Source organism: Wolffia australiana, chromosome 16 (genome assembly GCF_029677425.1).
Source record: "Wolffia australiana isolate 7733 chromosome 16, ASM2967742v1".
NCBI lineage: Eukaryota > Viridiplantae > Streptophyta > Magnoliopsida > Alismatales > Araceae > Wolffia > Wolffia australiana.
In genome coordinates, this window is record NC_135850.1 from 2,964,556 (window position 1) to 2,982,917 (window position 18,362).

The window sequence follows — 18,362 nt, forward strand, 5'->3', positions numbered from 1 at the left end:
ACTAAGATTTGTGACCTTGCTGACTAGCCATAAATGTTCAAGATTGCCAGAAACGACATAATATCATCATTCTTGAATGAATTTTTGAATGAAGTGAACGACTAAAAGGTTCAGTAACACCTGAATCATTTCATTCTTGAATTAATTTTTCATTTCATCTCTTTAAGTGTAACGTATATGAAGTGTGGAAGTTTATGAAACGTGCTTTTCTCCATGATGCTTTCACTGAATCATGAATGGGCCTGTAGAGCCTTTGGATGATATTGGCAGGAAGTCTTCTCTGGGAAGCTGTACATTTTTATGCCTTTTTGAGTAGCATCATCTGCATGCTTTTTGCTTGCAAACACAAAGAATTTGGACTGAACAAACTTTTGCTGTCATTAGTTGTCTGGATATTGGTAAATGCAATACTCCAAATAAAATATCTCTTTCCCCCTTGAAATGCCCATCTGAAAATAGGTTCATTTTCTTTTTATATTGAATCATTTTTCCTCTTTTGTTAACCCCCATGGAATTTGTCTTTGTTGCAGTCGATTCCCTTAGGGATACATCTGTTATTGTTGCCACTTTGAATACTAGCGAGGTATATGTCATTATCAGCTTATCCACACGGAATGACACCCAAGTTGTATACGTTGATCCTACAACTGGAGCTCTGCAACACCAAGCGAAGGCTGGGTTTGATATATTTACCTCTGAAGAGGAAGCTTTGCGTTTTATTACAGATGGATCACAATGGGCTTGTAAGAATACAGTTCATGCAGGTGCAATTCTTGGCTATGCTATATTGGGTAACCTTGGGCTACTTTTAGTTGCAAAAAAACTTGAAGCCACAATTCCATCTCTCCCAAGTGGTGAATGTGTGTTTACTGTTTCCGAGAGCCAATGGATTAGAGTTCAACTTCAATATGCGCACCCTCAAGGTAAGGGAGAGTTGAAGAATATTCAGGAATTGACTGATATTGATATTGATGGAAATTATTATTTCTGCGAAACAAGAGATATAACACGCCCTTTTCCTAGCCGAATGCCTTTTGGTAATCCAGACAGCGAATTTGTTTGGAATGAATTCTTGTCAAAGCCTTTCAAAGATATTGGACTCCCAAGTCATTGTGTCTGTTTGCTGCAGGTATTTTGAAATTCTTTTTCGTTAGGTTTATTTTTTTTTCTTCGCCCATCTGTTGAACCTCAGTTTTCTACATGAATCAATATCACATGTACTTGAGAATGTTGTATACATAAATATGAACCCTTCTTATGAAGGTTTTTGTATCCTGAAATTTGAAGAATAGTCTTTGAACAACATAGAACTTTATTTGTGTACCATTTCCTGTTGTTCACGTGATTACTATCAACATTTGTCATAAGGAATAAATGATAAGACATTATTTTCCACTCAATGAAATAGTTATATTACAGCCTACTCGTATAACTAGTATATGTAGGGTTTTGCAGAGAGTCGGAGTTTTGAAATGACGGGCCAAAAAGGAGGGGTCGTGGCTCTCCTAGCACGGCGGAGCAGACTGCACCCTGGCACCCGGTACCTAGCCCGTGGTTTGAATGCATCTTTTAGCACTGGTAAATATATATCATACCCATTTATTTTATCAAAAATATATAGAGATCAGAAAATTGATATCAAGGATGAATATTAAGTAGTGCAGCAGGGTGTTTTCAGGATTCCAGTGTCAACTGCTACTCTGACATACACCTTATTAATTTAGTTTAAGCCTTGTGTAAATGGCCCGGGTTTGTCTCACACTCAAGTGTTTTCTTTAACCTTGGATTTTATCCACACTACTAATAATTTTTGCGGGTCTCAGCCCACTCGTTTGTAACTGTTACCAGTCATGGACAAAGAATAGAAGTTACCTTTTCATCTTAGAAATCTAATCAAGCTGGGAGGAGAGGACAGCATTGGAGAAGAGTCGAGGGAAGCCCAAAGCTAACAGGTAATACTTAATTTCAGTTTTGGATACGCCAGGGTTAATGAAGAGGACTTTGATTTCCAAGGGACCCAGCTGAAAGGACATTAATAAACTCTGCAGCGACTAAAATGACTTCAACCGAATATTGGTTTGGGACTTTTTCACGATCTCGTTCACCCCTTGATGTCTCCAGAACATGTACAATTGTTGGGCATTGCATTCTGTCAAGGAGTATGATGCATGATGAGTCTGTTATGATACCAGTATTGAAGTATATGAGAATGAGTAAAGAGAAATGAAGGAATATGGGAAAAGTAGCCAATAACAAGGGAGTTATCCAGCACGATCTGTGACAAATGCTGCCAATGAGAATAACTGCCAGGTATTTTGGCGGGAAGGGTGGTGTTTGAATAATAATTTAAATAAGAAGGGAGACGAGGAAAACGGGGGTGGTTATTGGACTTATAGAAGGTCTCATAGCATCATGGTTTTCCTTGTGATGGGGATTAAGAGGGAAGAGGAAAATGTATACATGTAATAGAGTCCTAGGGCTCAAACCATGTACTTGTCAGTTGGTTACCGATTTGTTCAGGTGACCGCCTCATATGCTTTCCAAAAAAAAAAACAATTGGACTTATTGAGAGAGTAAGAGTCATCGACTGTGGTGGAGCAGAGTTGGGGGGAGGGGTCTTCAGGGAGAAAACGACTGTATTTGATCGGAGGGAGAGACCTTTCTGGTGACGATCCATTCCTGGGAGGACTCTATATTCAAGGGGGAGACGAGGCATCGAGGAGACTAGAAGTATTGGTACATAAGATTTGTTGTTCTAATTCTGCGTTGCATACATTGAGTGGAGGAAGGCGCGAGCTACTCCTTGTATGTTTAGGTTCACATAGAGATCGCTGTTTTCAGGAGATCATCCCCTTTTTCTTTCAAAAAAATAGTGTGCTCTGCCTTCCTGGACAGTGAGCTTAGGTGACCTTATCATGCAAAAAATAATCATCATGATCAAAATATTATGCAAATTATGGTCTCTGTCAAGTTTCTGCAGTAAATTTAGGTGCTCTTTGAGTTCTGTATATAAGATATTTCTCCATGCATTCTTTCAAAAAAAAAAAAAGGATATTTCTCCATGCAGCACAATCCCCTTAATATTGATATCTCTAGTTCTCACTATAGAGAGTTTTTTCACTGGTGAGCACTTAATGCAGACCTTTTCCCTTTGATTATCAATCCTAGAAATACCCTCCGTCATAACAATCGAGGCTCTTGAATCAAGGTTCCAAAAAACTTTTGGGAGTTGTTAAACAGATTAAGTACTCAAGAGCACTCTATCTCATCCAGTAAAGCCATTTCTATAGACCTCATTATGCCTTTGAGCTTTATAATCCTCCATATTGCAAAATTCTCCATTTCATCTTTTTATTGGCTCAACTTGTTCTCTTATTTGTCCCTGATTCGTATTTTCTTTTGTTTATTGGGTTGAAATGTAGACTCACCTTTGCTGTTGAGGCTTCCCATGTCACTTCAGCAGTTCTCTGGATTGCCCCTTCTGATTTGTCCCTATGATAAAGTCACTCCGTTTATTTAAACTTACCTCTTGTTTTTGAATGGGGCCAGATTTGTTCTTGAAGAGTCTAGTTAGATTCTGCTCTCCAATTCAATCAGAATGTTAACCATGACAAGAATAAACCGGATGTAGAAGGATAATTGGTTACCTCTGCCATCATAGAGCACAGTTTTGGGCTTACCATCTAGTTATCCAAACTATGATATCATCCGCACGTAGAAAATGGGCGGTCACATATTTACTGAAATGACCCAAATGAAATTTTTTTTAAAAGTCCACCTGTCATCTAATACTCTCCCTAAAGCTGCTAAATTGAGTATTTTATAGACAGCTGGGAGAATGTGCTCAAGGAGGGAGAAACATCTATAAAATCAAGATAGGGCAAGGTTGCTGGATGCTATGCTCTCCTTGCTGTTCTCATACTCCCAAACCTTTCTCTTAATGGTTGTTCTTATGCTTATGGAATGAGCTTGGTTGCATCATCTCGTTGTTCGTGCAAGTGCTTTCAAGCCTCTGGAAATGATGACGGCATGCTCCCAGATCTCCTCTTTCATAAGCTGATGCCAAGACATTCTCAGAGCTCCCCTTTTTGAGCGGGTGACAATGACGGTGACATGCTCTCAGACCTCTTTTAAGAGGTCATTGCTGATGCTAGTCTTCCGCTCATCTTGCCTAGTCTTCTGTCATCCTGCCATGGTTTCAACCTTCCCAGTCTTGGGATCCGCTTTCACTGACCACTATATCAGTCACTTTTGGTCCAGAGAGGAAACCTTGGATTGATGGCTTCAGCTTCAGGATGAAAACGCAGCATGGAGAATGGGGCTTCCTGTTGCCATTTTGAGGACTTTGCTGTTTCGACTAACTCTTCAACCTTTGTGCAACAATTCCCAAAGTTTTTTTTATTCAGCCTATTAAGCAAGGCGCCGTAATAAATAGTCAGATCCATGATAGGGTATGAGTGAAATAGAAAGAAAAAATAACTGAATTACTAAAAATAAAAATAAAAATTTGGACTATATTAAAAATAAAAGTAAATTCGTAGATGCCTAACTGTTGAACAATGTACCTTGAATTCCCTCTTCTCTCTTCTCTCACAATTTGTCTATGACACTATAGGGAAGAGAGGAGAGGAAAACAAGATTCAAGAAAGCGTAAACTAACTTGACCCACTTTTCTGATGGGTTTCATTGGCTTATATAGATGCCAAGTTGTACATCCACGTGGGCTAATAATATAAGGTCCAATACAAGTATCTAGAAATGGAAAGAAAGAAATGAATAAAAAGAAAGAAATGTTACGGCTGACACTCCTCAAGCTGATAGGTAGATATTTTTCATTCCCTGGTTGGAATAAAGCCAATGAAATAAGCTGCCTGGAATGCTCTTGGTGAGTATGTCTGCAACTTGTTGAGCAGAGGGAATGTACTTCATAGCAATTACTTTAGAATCAATCTTTTCTCGGATGAAATGTCTATCAATTTCAACATGTTTTGTCCTATTATGTTGAACTGGGTTATGAGCTATATCAATAGCAGACTTGCTTTCACAATAAAGTACTGTAGGACAATCTTGAGTAATATTGAGATCGAGAAGAATATTTCGGATCCAAAGGATTTCACAAATTCCTTGGCACCATCTTTTGCTTCTTGCTGCGCCAAGTAATCAGACTACCACCAAGAAACATACAGTATCCAGTTGTTGATCTACGATCCAACACAGATCCACCATAGTCTGCATCAGTGTACACTTCTAATATTAATCTTTTTCCTTTTTGGAATTCCAGCCCATGTCCTGCTGTCCCCTTTAGATAGGCAAGTACTTTAAATGCCGCCTGCAAATGTGGTTCCTGTGGACATTGGATTATCTGACTGAGAAGTCCCACTGCAAATGCAATATCTGGTCAAGAATAATTACAATATATAAGCTTACCAATCAACCTCTGATATTGTCCCTGGTCAACAGGAGCTGCTTCTTCACACGGTCCCAGTTTCAAATTCGGATCTATAGGTACTGGCGACGGTTTACAGTTGTCCAAAATGTATTTCCTCTGGGAAATAAAAATGCCATTAGAAGAAGAAGCAATCTCTATTCCCAGAAAATATCTTAACAATCCAAGAGATTTGATATCAAAAAATCCGAGAGGAAAGTTTTCTGACACTAACAGTTTCGGCTAACTGTCCAAAATGTTTCGGCTGATGCTAACAGTTTGTTTCTGATTTTTATGATTTTATTTATCCTTTGTCCAATCTCGACAGCTGTTATTTTTCTGGTAGTCTTGTGATAGAAATGTGTTAAATTTCAAAAAAAATGGACGCATTGTGAACTAAATCATGGAAAGTTTTATGATGTAATCCTTTTTTTCCAGGAAATGAGGTTGAGTGTGAGCAACTCGTTTGGGTTCTGCAGGAGAGTGCGCAAACTGTTCCCTTCAGTTCTTACATCTGGAGACGAGGCACAATACCACTCTGGTGGGGTGCAGAACTTAAAATGACTGCAGCAGAAGCTGAAATTTATGTCTCGTCTCAAGACCCTTACAGAGGAAGTGCAGAATATTATCAGAGGCTGAGTAAGAGATACGGCATTCGTAACTCAAGCTTAATGACTGGTAGCAGCAATAAGAAAAATTCTATGGTCCCCATCATGTGTATCAACTTGTTAAGAAGAGGGGAAGGCAAATCCGAAGATATTTTGGTTAAACATTTTGTTGAGTGCTTAAATTATATAAAATTAAGTGGTAAACTTCCCTTCACCCAATTGTATATCCAAAATTTTGACTGGCACACTAATGTGAAGCTGAAAGGAGAGCAGGAAACAATTGAGGATCTATGGAAGCACTTGAAGACACCCACCATAGGTATAGGGCTCTGTGAAGGAGAATATTCGAAATCTCTGCAGCACCTTTCAAGATTTAAAGGAGGGTTGATAATTCATAACGAAGATATCAATGGTGCTTTTCATTTATCTGGCCTCCAGAATGGGGTAATACGGTTCAATTGTGCAGATTCACTGGACAGAACAAACGCTGCTAGCTATTTTGGCTGCCTCCAAGTTTTTGTTGAGCAGTGTAGACGGCTGAGGATCTCAATAGAGACTGAAGCATTATCTACATTTGGATCAACATCTAGTGCTTCATTGCCTCCAGGATGGGCACAGTATACACATACTGAGACAGGGAGGATTTACTATGTCAATCACAAGACCCGAACCACAACATGGGAGCATCCATGTGCTGAGAAATCTTGGAAAATGTTCGATATGACCTTTGACCAGTTCAAGAATTCCATGATGCTTTCTCCAATCAAAAAATTGTCAGAACTCTTTCTCTTGGCTGGCGATATTCATGCAACTCTGTACACTGGGTCCAAAGCCATGCATAGTCAAATATTGAACATATTTAATGATGACACTGGGAAGTTTAAGCAGTTCGCAGCTGCACAGAATATGAAGATCACCCTCCAGAGAAGATACAAAAACGTCATTGTTGATGGCTCTCGACAGAAGCAGTTGGAGATGTTCCTGGGGATAAGGATGTTTAAACATCTCCCTTCGCTTCCTTCATATCCTTTACAGGTTCGGATCTGTAAAAATTTTGTTCAATTTTATGATTTTTTATTATTATTGGGGAAGATATTCTCTATATATGTTATGATATGGGATACTTCATGTCTTTATTGTTGGGGAAGATATTCTCTATTGTGAAGTATAGAATTGAGAAGGGGGAGAAGAAAAGAAAAAGAGTTTTTCAATTAAAAACCATCACACAAATATGTGCGATGTATATCGCTTTTTATACAAGCCGATAACGGCTAGTTCCAACGGTCATATAACGGCTAGTTTTACTTGCCGTTATTGATCGAACGGGTTGGATAGAGAACCCGATATTGGGCCTGTATTGGCCCGATACAATGTCCCTTTATCCTGGGCTTCCCAAGCAGCCCATGTCTTCAGCTTGTCTTCGACATTCCCCCTCAAGTGCAGGAATGTATGTTCTTCATTCCAAGCTTGGATCTTAAATATTGAGTTTGTTTCATCAGAGCTTACATATTCTGTCTGTAGGTTCCCTTGTTCCAAGTGGTCTTGGATATAGAATCTATCAATATTTACATGCTTCATTCGATCATGGTCAACCGGATCATGAGCTATACTGATGGCAGACTTATTGTCGCAGCGGATGATAATTGGTCCTAGGAAGTTAATTTTCAAGTCTTCCAGAAGATTCTTGATCCATATTGCATCGTCGATTCCCTTGGACATGGCACGAAATTCAGCTTCAGTGCTTGATTTTGATACGACACTCTGCTTCTTGCTTCTCCAGGTTACTAGATTTCCTCCTAGCATTGTGCAGTACCCAGTAGTTGACCTGTAGTCAAGACAATTAGGTCAATCTTACCTGTTTTTCGGTGTGCAATGCCCACTCCTGGTGTTCCTTGTAGATGCCTGAGAATCCTGTTAGCTGCTTGAAAATGCGAGTTCCTAGGTGAGTGCATAAATTGACTTAACACATTCACAGCATAACATATGTCAGGTCGTGTATGTGACAAGTATAAGAGTTTTCCTATTAGACTCTGATAAGAGTTGATGTCTCCTTTAGGTTCATTCTCATTTATAGTTATTCTATGATTAACTTCGATCGGTGTTTCATTCACATGGCAGTTTATATGTTTTGTTTCATTTAGGAGATCTAGTATGTATTTCTGTTGTGTCATTAGGATACCTTCACTTGACCTGGCAAATTCTATACCCAGGAAGTATTTTAAGGGTCCTAGTTGTTTAACTTGGAAGTTTTTACTCAAATGTTCTTCACGGATTCGTATTTCTTCTAAGTTATTTCCAGTAGTTATGATATCGTCTACATATACTATCAGTATTGTTAGTAGTTTGTTTTCGGAGTGTTTTAGGAACATAGTATGTTCCCCATTACACTGGTGGTATCCTAATTTTTTCATGGTTTGAGTAAATCTCCCAAACCATGCTCTAGGGGATTGCTTTAGTCCATATAGAGCCTTTCGAAGTCTACACAGTTTTCCCTTATCTTGATGTTCTTCATATCCTGGTGGAATATCCATATAAATCTCTTCTTTTAAGTCCCCATGTAGAAATGCATTCTTAATGTCGTATTGATTTAGTGGCCAATCCAGGTTTACAGCTGAGGATATTAAAATCCTAATGGTATTAAGTTTAGCAACTGGTGCAAATGTCTCTTGGTAGTCAATTCCATAAGTCTGAGTGTATCCCCGAGCTACTAATCGTGCTTTGTACCTGTCTATGCTTCCATCTGGATTACATTTTATGGTGTATACCCATTTACATCCCACAGTTTGCTTATCCTTAGGTCGATTAACAATTTCCCATGAGTTGTTCTGTAGTAGAGTTCTCATCTCTTCATCCGTTGCTTCTTCCAATGTGTACTTTTCAGGGCTTCTTGGGGAGATTTGGGAATAGGTATAGCTTGAACTTGCGTCAGAAACATCTTGTATTGATGTGAAACTTTCTGGTACTTGAGATCGTTTGCCATAGGGTATGGTTGTTTTGTACACTTTCTTGTGCCCTTTCTTAGGGCTATTGGCCAGTGCATTGCTTCGTTCATTTGATCTACTGAATCTTCAACATATGCCTGTTCCCCTTCATTTGATAGTTCTCCCCCTTCTTGTGATAACTCTTGCTCCTCAAGCGACGACCTGCGTTCTTTTCCTTACCCTTTTGTTTTCTTTGATAATACTTAGGATATGGGGAAATCCGAGACGACTCCCCCTTTTCCCCATTCACATCGGGTGTTTCTGATTGCTGGTCTAGTTCGGGTCCACGCAGGTGGCCTTGAGAGTTTACTTCAACCCCATTATCTAACATTTTATGCTTGTCTAAACAGTGATCACCTTTATTTTCTGGCGATTGCTGGTCGACATCTGAGTGCTCAATATTGAGTATACGTGATACATCTTGATGAGACTCATTTCCTTGGGGTTTATAATAGAACACTTTCTCATCAAATACAGCATCCTTAGTTACCATGTATTTCCTGGTTATGGGGTGATAAAATTTGTATCCCTTTTGTGTAACGGAATAACCCAAAAAAACACATTTTAATCCTTTTGTTGACCACTTATTCTGCTTGTGTATTATTATACACAGCCAACACAACCAAATATTTTGGGAGGTAACCCAGTTTTCAATCTTACACTTGGGTAATATGACTCAAGTAATTCTAGGGGACTTCTAAGACCAAGGCGTATTGAGGGGAGTCGATTGATCAGGTGTGTGGAAGTCATAACAGAAAATCCCCATAAATTAGTGGGAACATTTCCCTGTATCGATAATGTTCTCCCTTTATCCACAATGTCTCCTATTTTTATTTCTGCTACGCCATTTTGTTGGGGAGTATATGGGCATGAGGTCTCATGTCTAATGCCCTCATTTGTAAATCTCTGATGTGTCTCCATGATGACTTCGTCAGGTGGTCTCTTTACTGTGGCCACCCTTGAAGCATCTCCTCGTGGTGGTCTTGAGTTCTGCCAGGGTAGGTAGTAGAGTCCCTGGTGTACTTTAGCTAGTCCAGTCTTCCACCCGAGCTCCTTATTACATAAATAGGCATCAAGATTATCAAACAATATATTATACTCTTTACTTTTTGCAATTTTTTGTACTGAGATTAGACTAACAAATAGCTTTGGAACATGTAAAACATTCTTTAATTCTCCAATAGGTTTGATGTTTAAACTGCCCACCCCTATTACAGGTAGTAACGTGCCGTCAGCAGTTTGAACATACTTACCCTGGTGTACCTTTTCATATGTCATGAAGAATTCTTTCTTAGATGACATATGATCAGTTGCACCTGAGTCCAGGATCCATGCATTAGATGGATCCTGGGTAAGTAAAGCAATATTGTTAAATAAATCTTCTTTACCAGAGTTGGCCATTGACGTTGACCCAATGATTGATCCAGAGTTGATAAACGTTTTTAGGCTCTGTAGTTCGTGCATCATTTTCTGGAAATCTTGTGCTGAAGGTAGATCATTACTGCTGTCTCCTTGTGTCATGTGGGCTCGAGCTATATGTGGAGGCTTGCCATGCAGCTTCCAGCACTTGTCCTTCGTATGCCCCTTCTTTTTGCGGTAATTGCAGAAAATGTCTTCTTTGTTTGGCTTCTCTGAATCACCCATTTGATGATTCTGGCCTTTAGTTGCATATGCAGTACTTTCAATACTCCCTTTACTCGTGTTTAGACGGCTCTCCTCCTGCATTGCCTTAGACACAGCTTCATCAAATGTGGGCTCATCTTCTCGGTTGTAAAGTTGGCTTCTGATGAGCTCGAATTCTGGTCTGAGCCCTTGCAGAAATTGGCACAGACGATTTGTAGCTTCATGAGCTCAAGCTACTGGATCGATGGAGGGAGGTCGACAGTAGTCTAATTCATTATGAATCTCCCTCGGCTTATTTGAATAAGTGAGGACATCCATATCCCCTTGTCTGAGAGTATAGGCCTGGATAATCAAATTGATGATCTTACTTTTATCATTCTTCTTGGAATGATTTCGGTGAACTGCCTCCCATAGTGTTTTGGAGGTTTCGTAAGAGGTATATGTGGTAAGTTGCTCAGCCAAAAGTGAATCAAGTAGCCAACCAAACACAAACTCCTCTTCCATGACAAACTTCTGATAATCTGGGTGTGACTCACTTGGGCAGCTTTCCGTTAGAAGATAGATGAGCTTTCTTGGCTTCAATGCAGCTTGAATCGTCCTTGCCCAGAGCAGAAGATTGCTTCCATTAAAGATATTGCATTTGGCAAGAACAGGAAGATGAGTGAGCCATCGATCTGGAACAACTAGCTGATTTCCAGCAGGAATAGCTAGTCCTGTTGGAGCCTGAGGTTTGGTCGATACTTCTGCCATGATCTCTTAGAAAGACTGGTTCAGGGTCTTCACCTTTAGTCTTCCAATAGGATGACTATGAGAAAGAAGACGAGCTTGCTTGAAATGCCTCAAGACCAGGAGCTCCACCACCAGTCTCCTCGAGAGATGAATAAGAAACAAAAAATTTCTCCACAAGATCCTCCCGAAGGATGACCCTAGTCTTCACGAGGTGTTGAGCGTTGCAGGTCACACCTGCTCTGATACCATGTGAAGTATAGAATTGAGAAGGGGGAGAAGAAAAGAAAATGAGTTTTTCAATTAAAAACCATTACACAAATACGTGCGATGTATATCGCTTTTTATACAGGCCGATAACGGCTAGTTCCAACAGTCATATAACGGCTAGTTTTACTAGCCGTTATTGATTGAATGGGTTAGATAGAGAACCCGATATTGGGCCTGTATTGGCCAGATACAATGTCCCTTTATCCTGGGCTTCCCAAGCAGCCCATGTCTTCAGCCTGTCTTCCACATCTATATATGTTATGATATGGGATACTTCCATGTCTTTACTGGTAGATCAAATTACTCAAAATCATTTTCAGTTTGTATTATATTTCATAAAATTTCTCCCACATCCATGTTTTTCAGATTGAGTCTTTAGTATGATGCAACATGCTTCTTCTGATTTACTCTGCCTGTTGTTTTCTAGCAGCTTATTCAACCTAAAATTTTCCTTACTCCTTTATCATCTCAGAGTTAACATAAAATATTCTTGATCGCATATCTTTTTTGTTCGTCTAGTTTAAGGGGAATATTTCATCTAGTCTTTCTCACTGCCTATAAATTCCATTTATTTAGACTGTTAATGCCCATTTTCAAAAATTGTTTTTCCTCTTATAATATGTTCGTAGAAGGACCTTTAAAAAGCTCGTCTTTCAAAATATTCGCTCTCAAGACATGTTATGCTCTGTGAGAACTCGCCATAGCTAATTCTGGGCATCTATGGAAGAACACAAACAAGTGATCCCTTCATTCCGCAAAAAATGTTGTCGTTGTGAAGCTCTGGGATTCCGCCAGATGCATATTTGATATGTTCTTTACAAGAACGAACTGTCGCCGTCTCAAGAAAAAGAAAACCAAGCAAGACACAGGTGCAAGCTCATGCACGTGTGACTCAGTTTGAAAGGGGCGACCGCGTGGGAAGGGGGACTTAGTTGGCATCATTCTTTCCATTGAAGTTGGATGGGGAACTTCAAAAGGTGGAGTGCTGGAGGCCAGAGGATCGTTTAAGAGCGAGTAGCCACTCATATCGTCATTTCTTTTCTTCTTCCTAGTATTCTGAAGAGAATGTCTACCAGGATTCTTGGATTACACTTTTGGTTTTGGACTTGGAAATCAATTGATCGATCTTCTTTGAGCATCTCAATTCTTGATACAAATTTAGCATGTCAATGTTACTGCCAGCCAACGAGGAATATGGAAAGGAAAAAGCTTCCTCAAGTCTTCATTAGGGTTCAAGACCCTTTAATATGTTACTTCCATATTCAATGGATTGCTGATATGCCTAATAACAAGACCCACTAGTTAGTTAGATGGGAAAAAAAATAAATACAGAAACAACAAGCGTAAGAAAAATAAGAATATAAATTCATAGATGAGGGCACAACTTGATATCTCCTCTCCAACTAGAGATGGTTCTGCTTCATTATTTCTCGACCTGTATACTGGAGTCTTCCCGTTGTTTTTGGTATTCATCTCTGTAATTATTGAAAAATCTTCCCCGTTGATTTCTGCCATAGGCAGTTGTTCAGTTTTAGTTTTCTCATTCTTTAATCTCTTAATCCACCACTGCTGCCAGGTGCCAAATAATATTTGGTGCTCTGATACCAGACTGATATCTCCTAAAAAATATGACTAAAATGTAATTCTAGACCGATCTTCCGTGTATCCGGATCTTTGAGAGATCAATAATGCTGAGTTTTTCTCCGGATAATCCCCAGGTCCAATTTATAACCCAGCACAGACTGATATCTCGCAGATAAATCACAAATGTCTGAGGGATATGCATGTCAAGAATCCCCAAGAATGGTGATGAGAATGCTTCTGCAGCCGGCAACCCCTAAGGACGAATTAGGGTTTTGAAAAGATAACCTAAACATTCAGTTTGGATGAGCCTGTTTAAATAGTGGATTTTTGCCCATTGGTGGGCCAGGGCCCAATCACAACACCTATCACTCATTCTCCCATGTGGAGAATAACAGGTAACGTGAGTTTCTAAACCTGTAAACAAAGCAGGATGGAATGTATAATGGCATGAGATGATGAGCCACTAATATGGCGTGGCGCAGTTGCAACATAATTCTTAAAGAGAAAAACTAAGATTATCTAAGAAAGGGCCCCCCAACTCCCCCCAATGCACACACACACCCAACAACCCCCTGCAAGCTGTGTGTCGGTATAAGTGATGTCTATCTTGGACACCAACTACTGAGTTTAAGGAAGACGATCTCAGTTGATTGATTTGAGCATTTAAGTTATCCTATATTTGATCTAGTGTCCTTGCTAGGTGTTTCTTAATGGTTACAGGAGCTGATATTGATCAACTGACATGGGATACTGTTGATGCAAGAAGAGATTAATATTTTTTGTATTTTAGTAGTTCAAAACTAGGGGTCATTTTTTAACCTGGTTTGTCTTGTTTGGGGGAACCGGCTGCTGAAACCATTAGTGTCTCTTATTAATTCCCGATAAATTTTATTGGTGGCTATATATCATAAGTTACTGAGGTTTCATCTTGTAGAGGCTTTTATAATAATGTATTTCGATGCAGTCTTATTATCAGCTAGTGAGGTTTCACGATAAGTCATATTTAAATTTTCTAGGCTATTGCTTACTGAAGTTAATGATATTTGATCTTCAGTAATTCAGCGCGACCAATTTTATTGACAGGTGTTGACGAGGCCCCCTGCTTGCTTCCTTAAATCGCTATCAAATATTTTTCCAGGGCTGAAGGATGAACCCAACCCTCTTAGTTTCAAGAAGAAGGAACAGACATGGGTAATTTTCTTGTGTCATATCCACCTTAATTTTCAATGGGTGATGTGCTTCATGTTTATCACAATGAGGCACCTGAATCTTGGCTTTTGATGAGAGAGTGAATATAATTGCTTTGGTTACAGATGTCGTCTCCTCATTCAGATGCTGTTGAACTTCTCATCTATCTAAAGGAGCCATGCCATGTTTGTGAGCTTCTCCTCACTATCTCTCATGGTGGGGATGATTCATTGTTTCCTGGGACATTAGATGTCAGAATTGGGTGCAACTTGGATTCTCTTGATCTTTCTCTCAAGGTTTGCCCCCCCAGATTTTTGGACTTTGTGTATTTGTATTACTAGGTTTTGTTCCCTTTTTTTTAGGTTTTGTTCCCTTGATTATGTCTACATAATTTAATTTACGCTTGTTCAAAAGTTTTTTTTGATGTTTACCATTTGAAAATTCCTTGGTAAATGAATTATCTCACTGCTCATTTTGAGGGCTATTTATTAAGCTGACTATTTGAATATTCTTTGGTAAATGCATTGTCTCATTGCTCATGTGAATCAACATTTTTTCCCTTCTCGTTAGAAGTATCTGTTACGATCCCCACGGAGATCTAACAAAATCAAGATATGAGGCGAGGGGGTAGAGAGGAGAGTAGGAGAGATGGAAGGGTTAAGAGTGAAGAAGGGAGAACGATAGGTGAACAAACTCCCAAGAACCTCCGAATCGGGAGTTCTTGGCCTCACGAAAGCCGGATATAGCTACTCGTGCGAAGAAACCACAAGTTGATCTTTCATCGAAAGTCCTCTAATGACCTTACAAGGGGGTATTTATAACCCTACAATTTCAAGAATCGGTTATCTCATCAGGACTCTAACAGTATCACTTTACCAATTTCCATTTATGCCCACGTTATTATTGAAGCTTGTATGTTGGATATTTCTTGTATATTTGCTTCATTGATTTTGACCATTTCCTGACACGGGTCTGGTTAGAGTTGACTCTGCAACACCTGAAGTCATTAGCGAGTGAGCACTGTTCACGTTGCAGAGCTGGGATTTCTTCTTGTCCTTCTCCGCTGCATTGTAAACTATTTTAGGACTCCAAAACAAAATTTCTCTACAGCATCTACGAGTCTTCTGGTGTAAATACTCTAAATTCAGGTGTATTGAAGAGCACAAGTGACTACAAGATTATGACCATGCTTTCTTCAACTGACAGTAATTCATCCTGGGCTTTTTTCCCAAGAAATACGGACAAATAAACTCAATGTTGATGCTCATAGACATTTGGTGGCAAACCTTATGTCCTCAAACAATAAGAAATAACAAGGTGTAAAAGGATCCATGATTGAGTTGAGATATTTGAGAAATGGTTTAAACTTTGTGTGAAATTCTCAAGGTTCACCATTTTCATAATGGATATGGAATACTCTATTTCTCCGCCAGTGAATCCTGTTCCATTCTTGTTGAGCAGGGTCATGTGCAAGACTGATAGATGGTTTATTGTCACATAGGAGTGTAGCTGGTTGTTCAAGGTACAGCTTCAATTCTTGTAGAAGATTATTTTTTTTTGAATAACAAATTCTCATAGAAGATTATGAATCCAAAGTATCCCACATATACCTTTTGACTAAGGTGCGAAAGTAAACTTCAGTGCTAGAGAGGAAGACAGCTTTTTGCTTCTTGCTGCGGCAGGAGACTAATTGTCGCACAGGAGTCCAAAGTTTTTTAGTCAAAGTTAACTTTAAGATGCTGGCTGAAAGTAGCAATGTCATGCAAATCGTTTCGTGTAATAATGATATCATCTACATAGACAATGAGAACAATCTTGCGGGAGAATTTATGTTGATAACTAGTGTATGATCACAATCACATTAATAATAGTTGAAATCTGTGATTGCCTTAGTGAATTTTTGCAAATCAGGCCCTGGGAGACTATTTCAATCCATAAGTGCCTTGCATAGACGACAGATTTGTCCTGATGGTTGCTCATATCGCAGAGGTGGGTTCATATAGACTTCTGTGTAGTTCACCATGCAGAAATGCATTTTTTACATTATATTTGGTTGGTTACCAATTGGGACATGCTTCTAAGAGGATGGTATTTATTTTTCGGCACGGGGGGCAAATGTTTGTTTGTAGGCGACACCATACCATTGGGTATATCCCTGGACAACCAGCCTTGTTTGTACTGCTCAAATTGACCAAATATCATGTTTGTTTGAGCGTAGCTTAATGTCAAGCTTCTGTTATTGACAACTGTTTCCATGACTCTACTAGCCAACTTGGCATCTGCATCTGATCAAAATGCTGTGATTGTTCAAGTTTAGGGAAAAAATGATGAAGTAATATGAAGTTCAAATCGACATCATGTCATGGTGATTTGACGAAGCATATCAGGGTGGATGTGACCTCTGATGAAGCTTTCTGGAGATCACTCCAGGGGGGGGGGGGTGCATGCAGAGGATGCTAGGGGTGGGGAAGGATCCTTGTGGTGCTCTGGGCCGCCATGGCTGCACCGCAATGAGGTGGTATTTAAGGGGAGGACTGTGTCGCTGGACTCAGTACTACTTGATGTCAAGAATTTATATCCTACTGGTTTAGTACGAAGTGAAGGATAGAAAAGAGACCTGGCTGGTCGGTCATGTATATTTCACAATCATGTATATGTCTTTATTAATTTCGAGTTGATCACCAATCTTGGATGATCTTTCCTCATTTTCTTCAAAAAAAAGCATCATGTCGTGGTAATTAAGATTGTTAGGAAAACATCATGAAAAGATAGTGGCAGGGTGACCAAAGAAACCCGCTGCCCTAGGAGCCAAAATAGATAGGGTAAGGAACCATTAAATGACTGATTTTTTATATTATCGGCTTTCCTATTTATAGAAGACAAGAACAATATATACAATACAGAAGCCCATGAAGCCCAATACTCTTGCTTCCAACAAAGATGATTTTAAATTAGTGACAGTCTGCCATCCCCCTCCCCGTCCCCATCACACCCCTCTTCTTTGCTATCGCCCCCATCTTCCGGATTGTGCCCCTCCTCCTTCCCAATTGGCCCTTCCCCCTTTCTTCTACTCAATCCCCACCCATGGTATCCCGATGGCCATCCACCCAACCCCCCTCTTCTTCCCCATTGCCAACCTTCCCCATGGCCATTGGTTGACATGACGCTCCTCTCCCTGGGTCATCCTAACAAAGGGTGGAAGGACGCATCAGCGGGGGAATGATGGTGACAGCCTTTTATAGAGCTGAGGTAGTGGATTTCATAGATTGGCAGCATATTTGGGGACTGCCAGCAAGGTTTAGTGGAGGAAGATGGGAGCTAAGGTGGGTGGAGGGGCCATCAACAGATTGACTGACAGCAGAGGCTAACACGACTTTAAAAGGAGAGCAGTTGGAGGGAGAGAGGACTCTGGAATGGAGGCACCAGCGATTTTATAACCCATTCTGTTGCCACGGAAGTGGTCCATTCATATTCGATGAGCCAGAGTTGTTACATCTGGGTATCGGTATATGGGGGTGGGAATGGCGCACCTCGCAGACAACATCATGCAAAGCTTATTGGAGATGGTCAAAGAAAGGAAGATGGTGGGTGTTAATCTGAAGCCTTTGTTTCTATTTATTTAATCTGTACTTCTATTATGTAAGTAGGCCGCGTATATAAGTGCCTCACACCTTTTCCCTTTTTAAATCCTTTATGTTATGGTGATAAGTGTGTCACATTCTATAAGTGGCCCACTCAGAAGCCTGAGGCACTTATCCCCATGAGGGAACAAGTGGCTTAAGGCTAATGGTCCTTGGCCCGTTAATCTGTAAGCTGGTATTTAAACCAGCAGCTGGGTTAGTGCAAGTGCTTTTCCGCCCATCTGTTTCTCAAACCCTAGCTTCAGGCAGCACCAGGAGAGAGAGGGAGAGAGAGAGAGAGGAGAGATTTTCTGGAGCCAGCTAACAGTGGGTTCCC

General features: G+C 40.0%; 1 protein-coding gene across 6 annotated transcripts in view; it reads left to right on the forward strand.

The window, feature by feature from the left end:
- The window catches only part of LOC144713879 (putative phosphoinositide phosphatase SAC9), a 29,591-nt gene that overhangs the window by 1,374 nt on the left and 9,855 nt on the right, over positions 1 to 18,362 (forward strand). The window contains exons 1-7 of one of the 6 annotated variants that reach the window (XM_078588606.1): positions 540 to 678; positions 765 to 923; positions 1,024 to 1,129; positions 1,446 to 1,578; positions 5,864 to 7,068; positions 14,301 to 14,408; positions 14,531 to 14,701. In XM_078588606.1, the coding sequence (XP_078444732.1) occupies positions 1,028 to 1,129; positions 1,446 to 1,578; positions 5,864 to 7,068; positions 14,301 to 14,408; positions 14,531 to 14,701 (1,719 nt within the window). In that variant the 5' untranslated portion in view covers positions 540 to 678; positions 765 to 923; positions 1,024 to 1,027. Of the gene's footprint in view, positions 1 to 530; positions 1,130 to 1,445; positions 1,579 to 1,782; positions 1,953 to 5,863; positions 7,069 to 14,300; positions 14,409 to 14,530; positions 14,702 to 18,362 lie in introns of those variants that run through there. The other 5 variants (XM_078588605.1, XM_078588608.1, XM_078588603.1 and 2 more) reach the window with 5 other exon arrangements.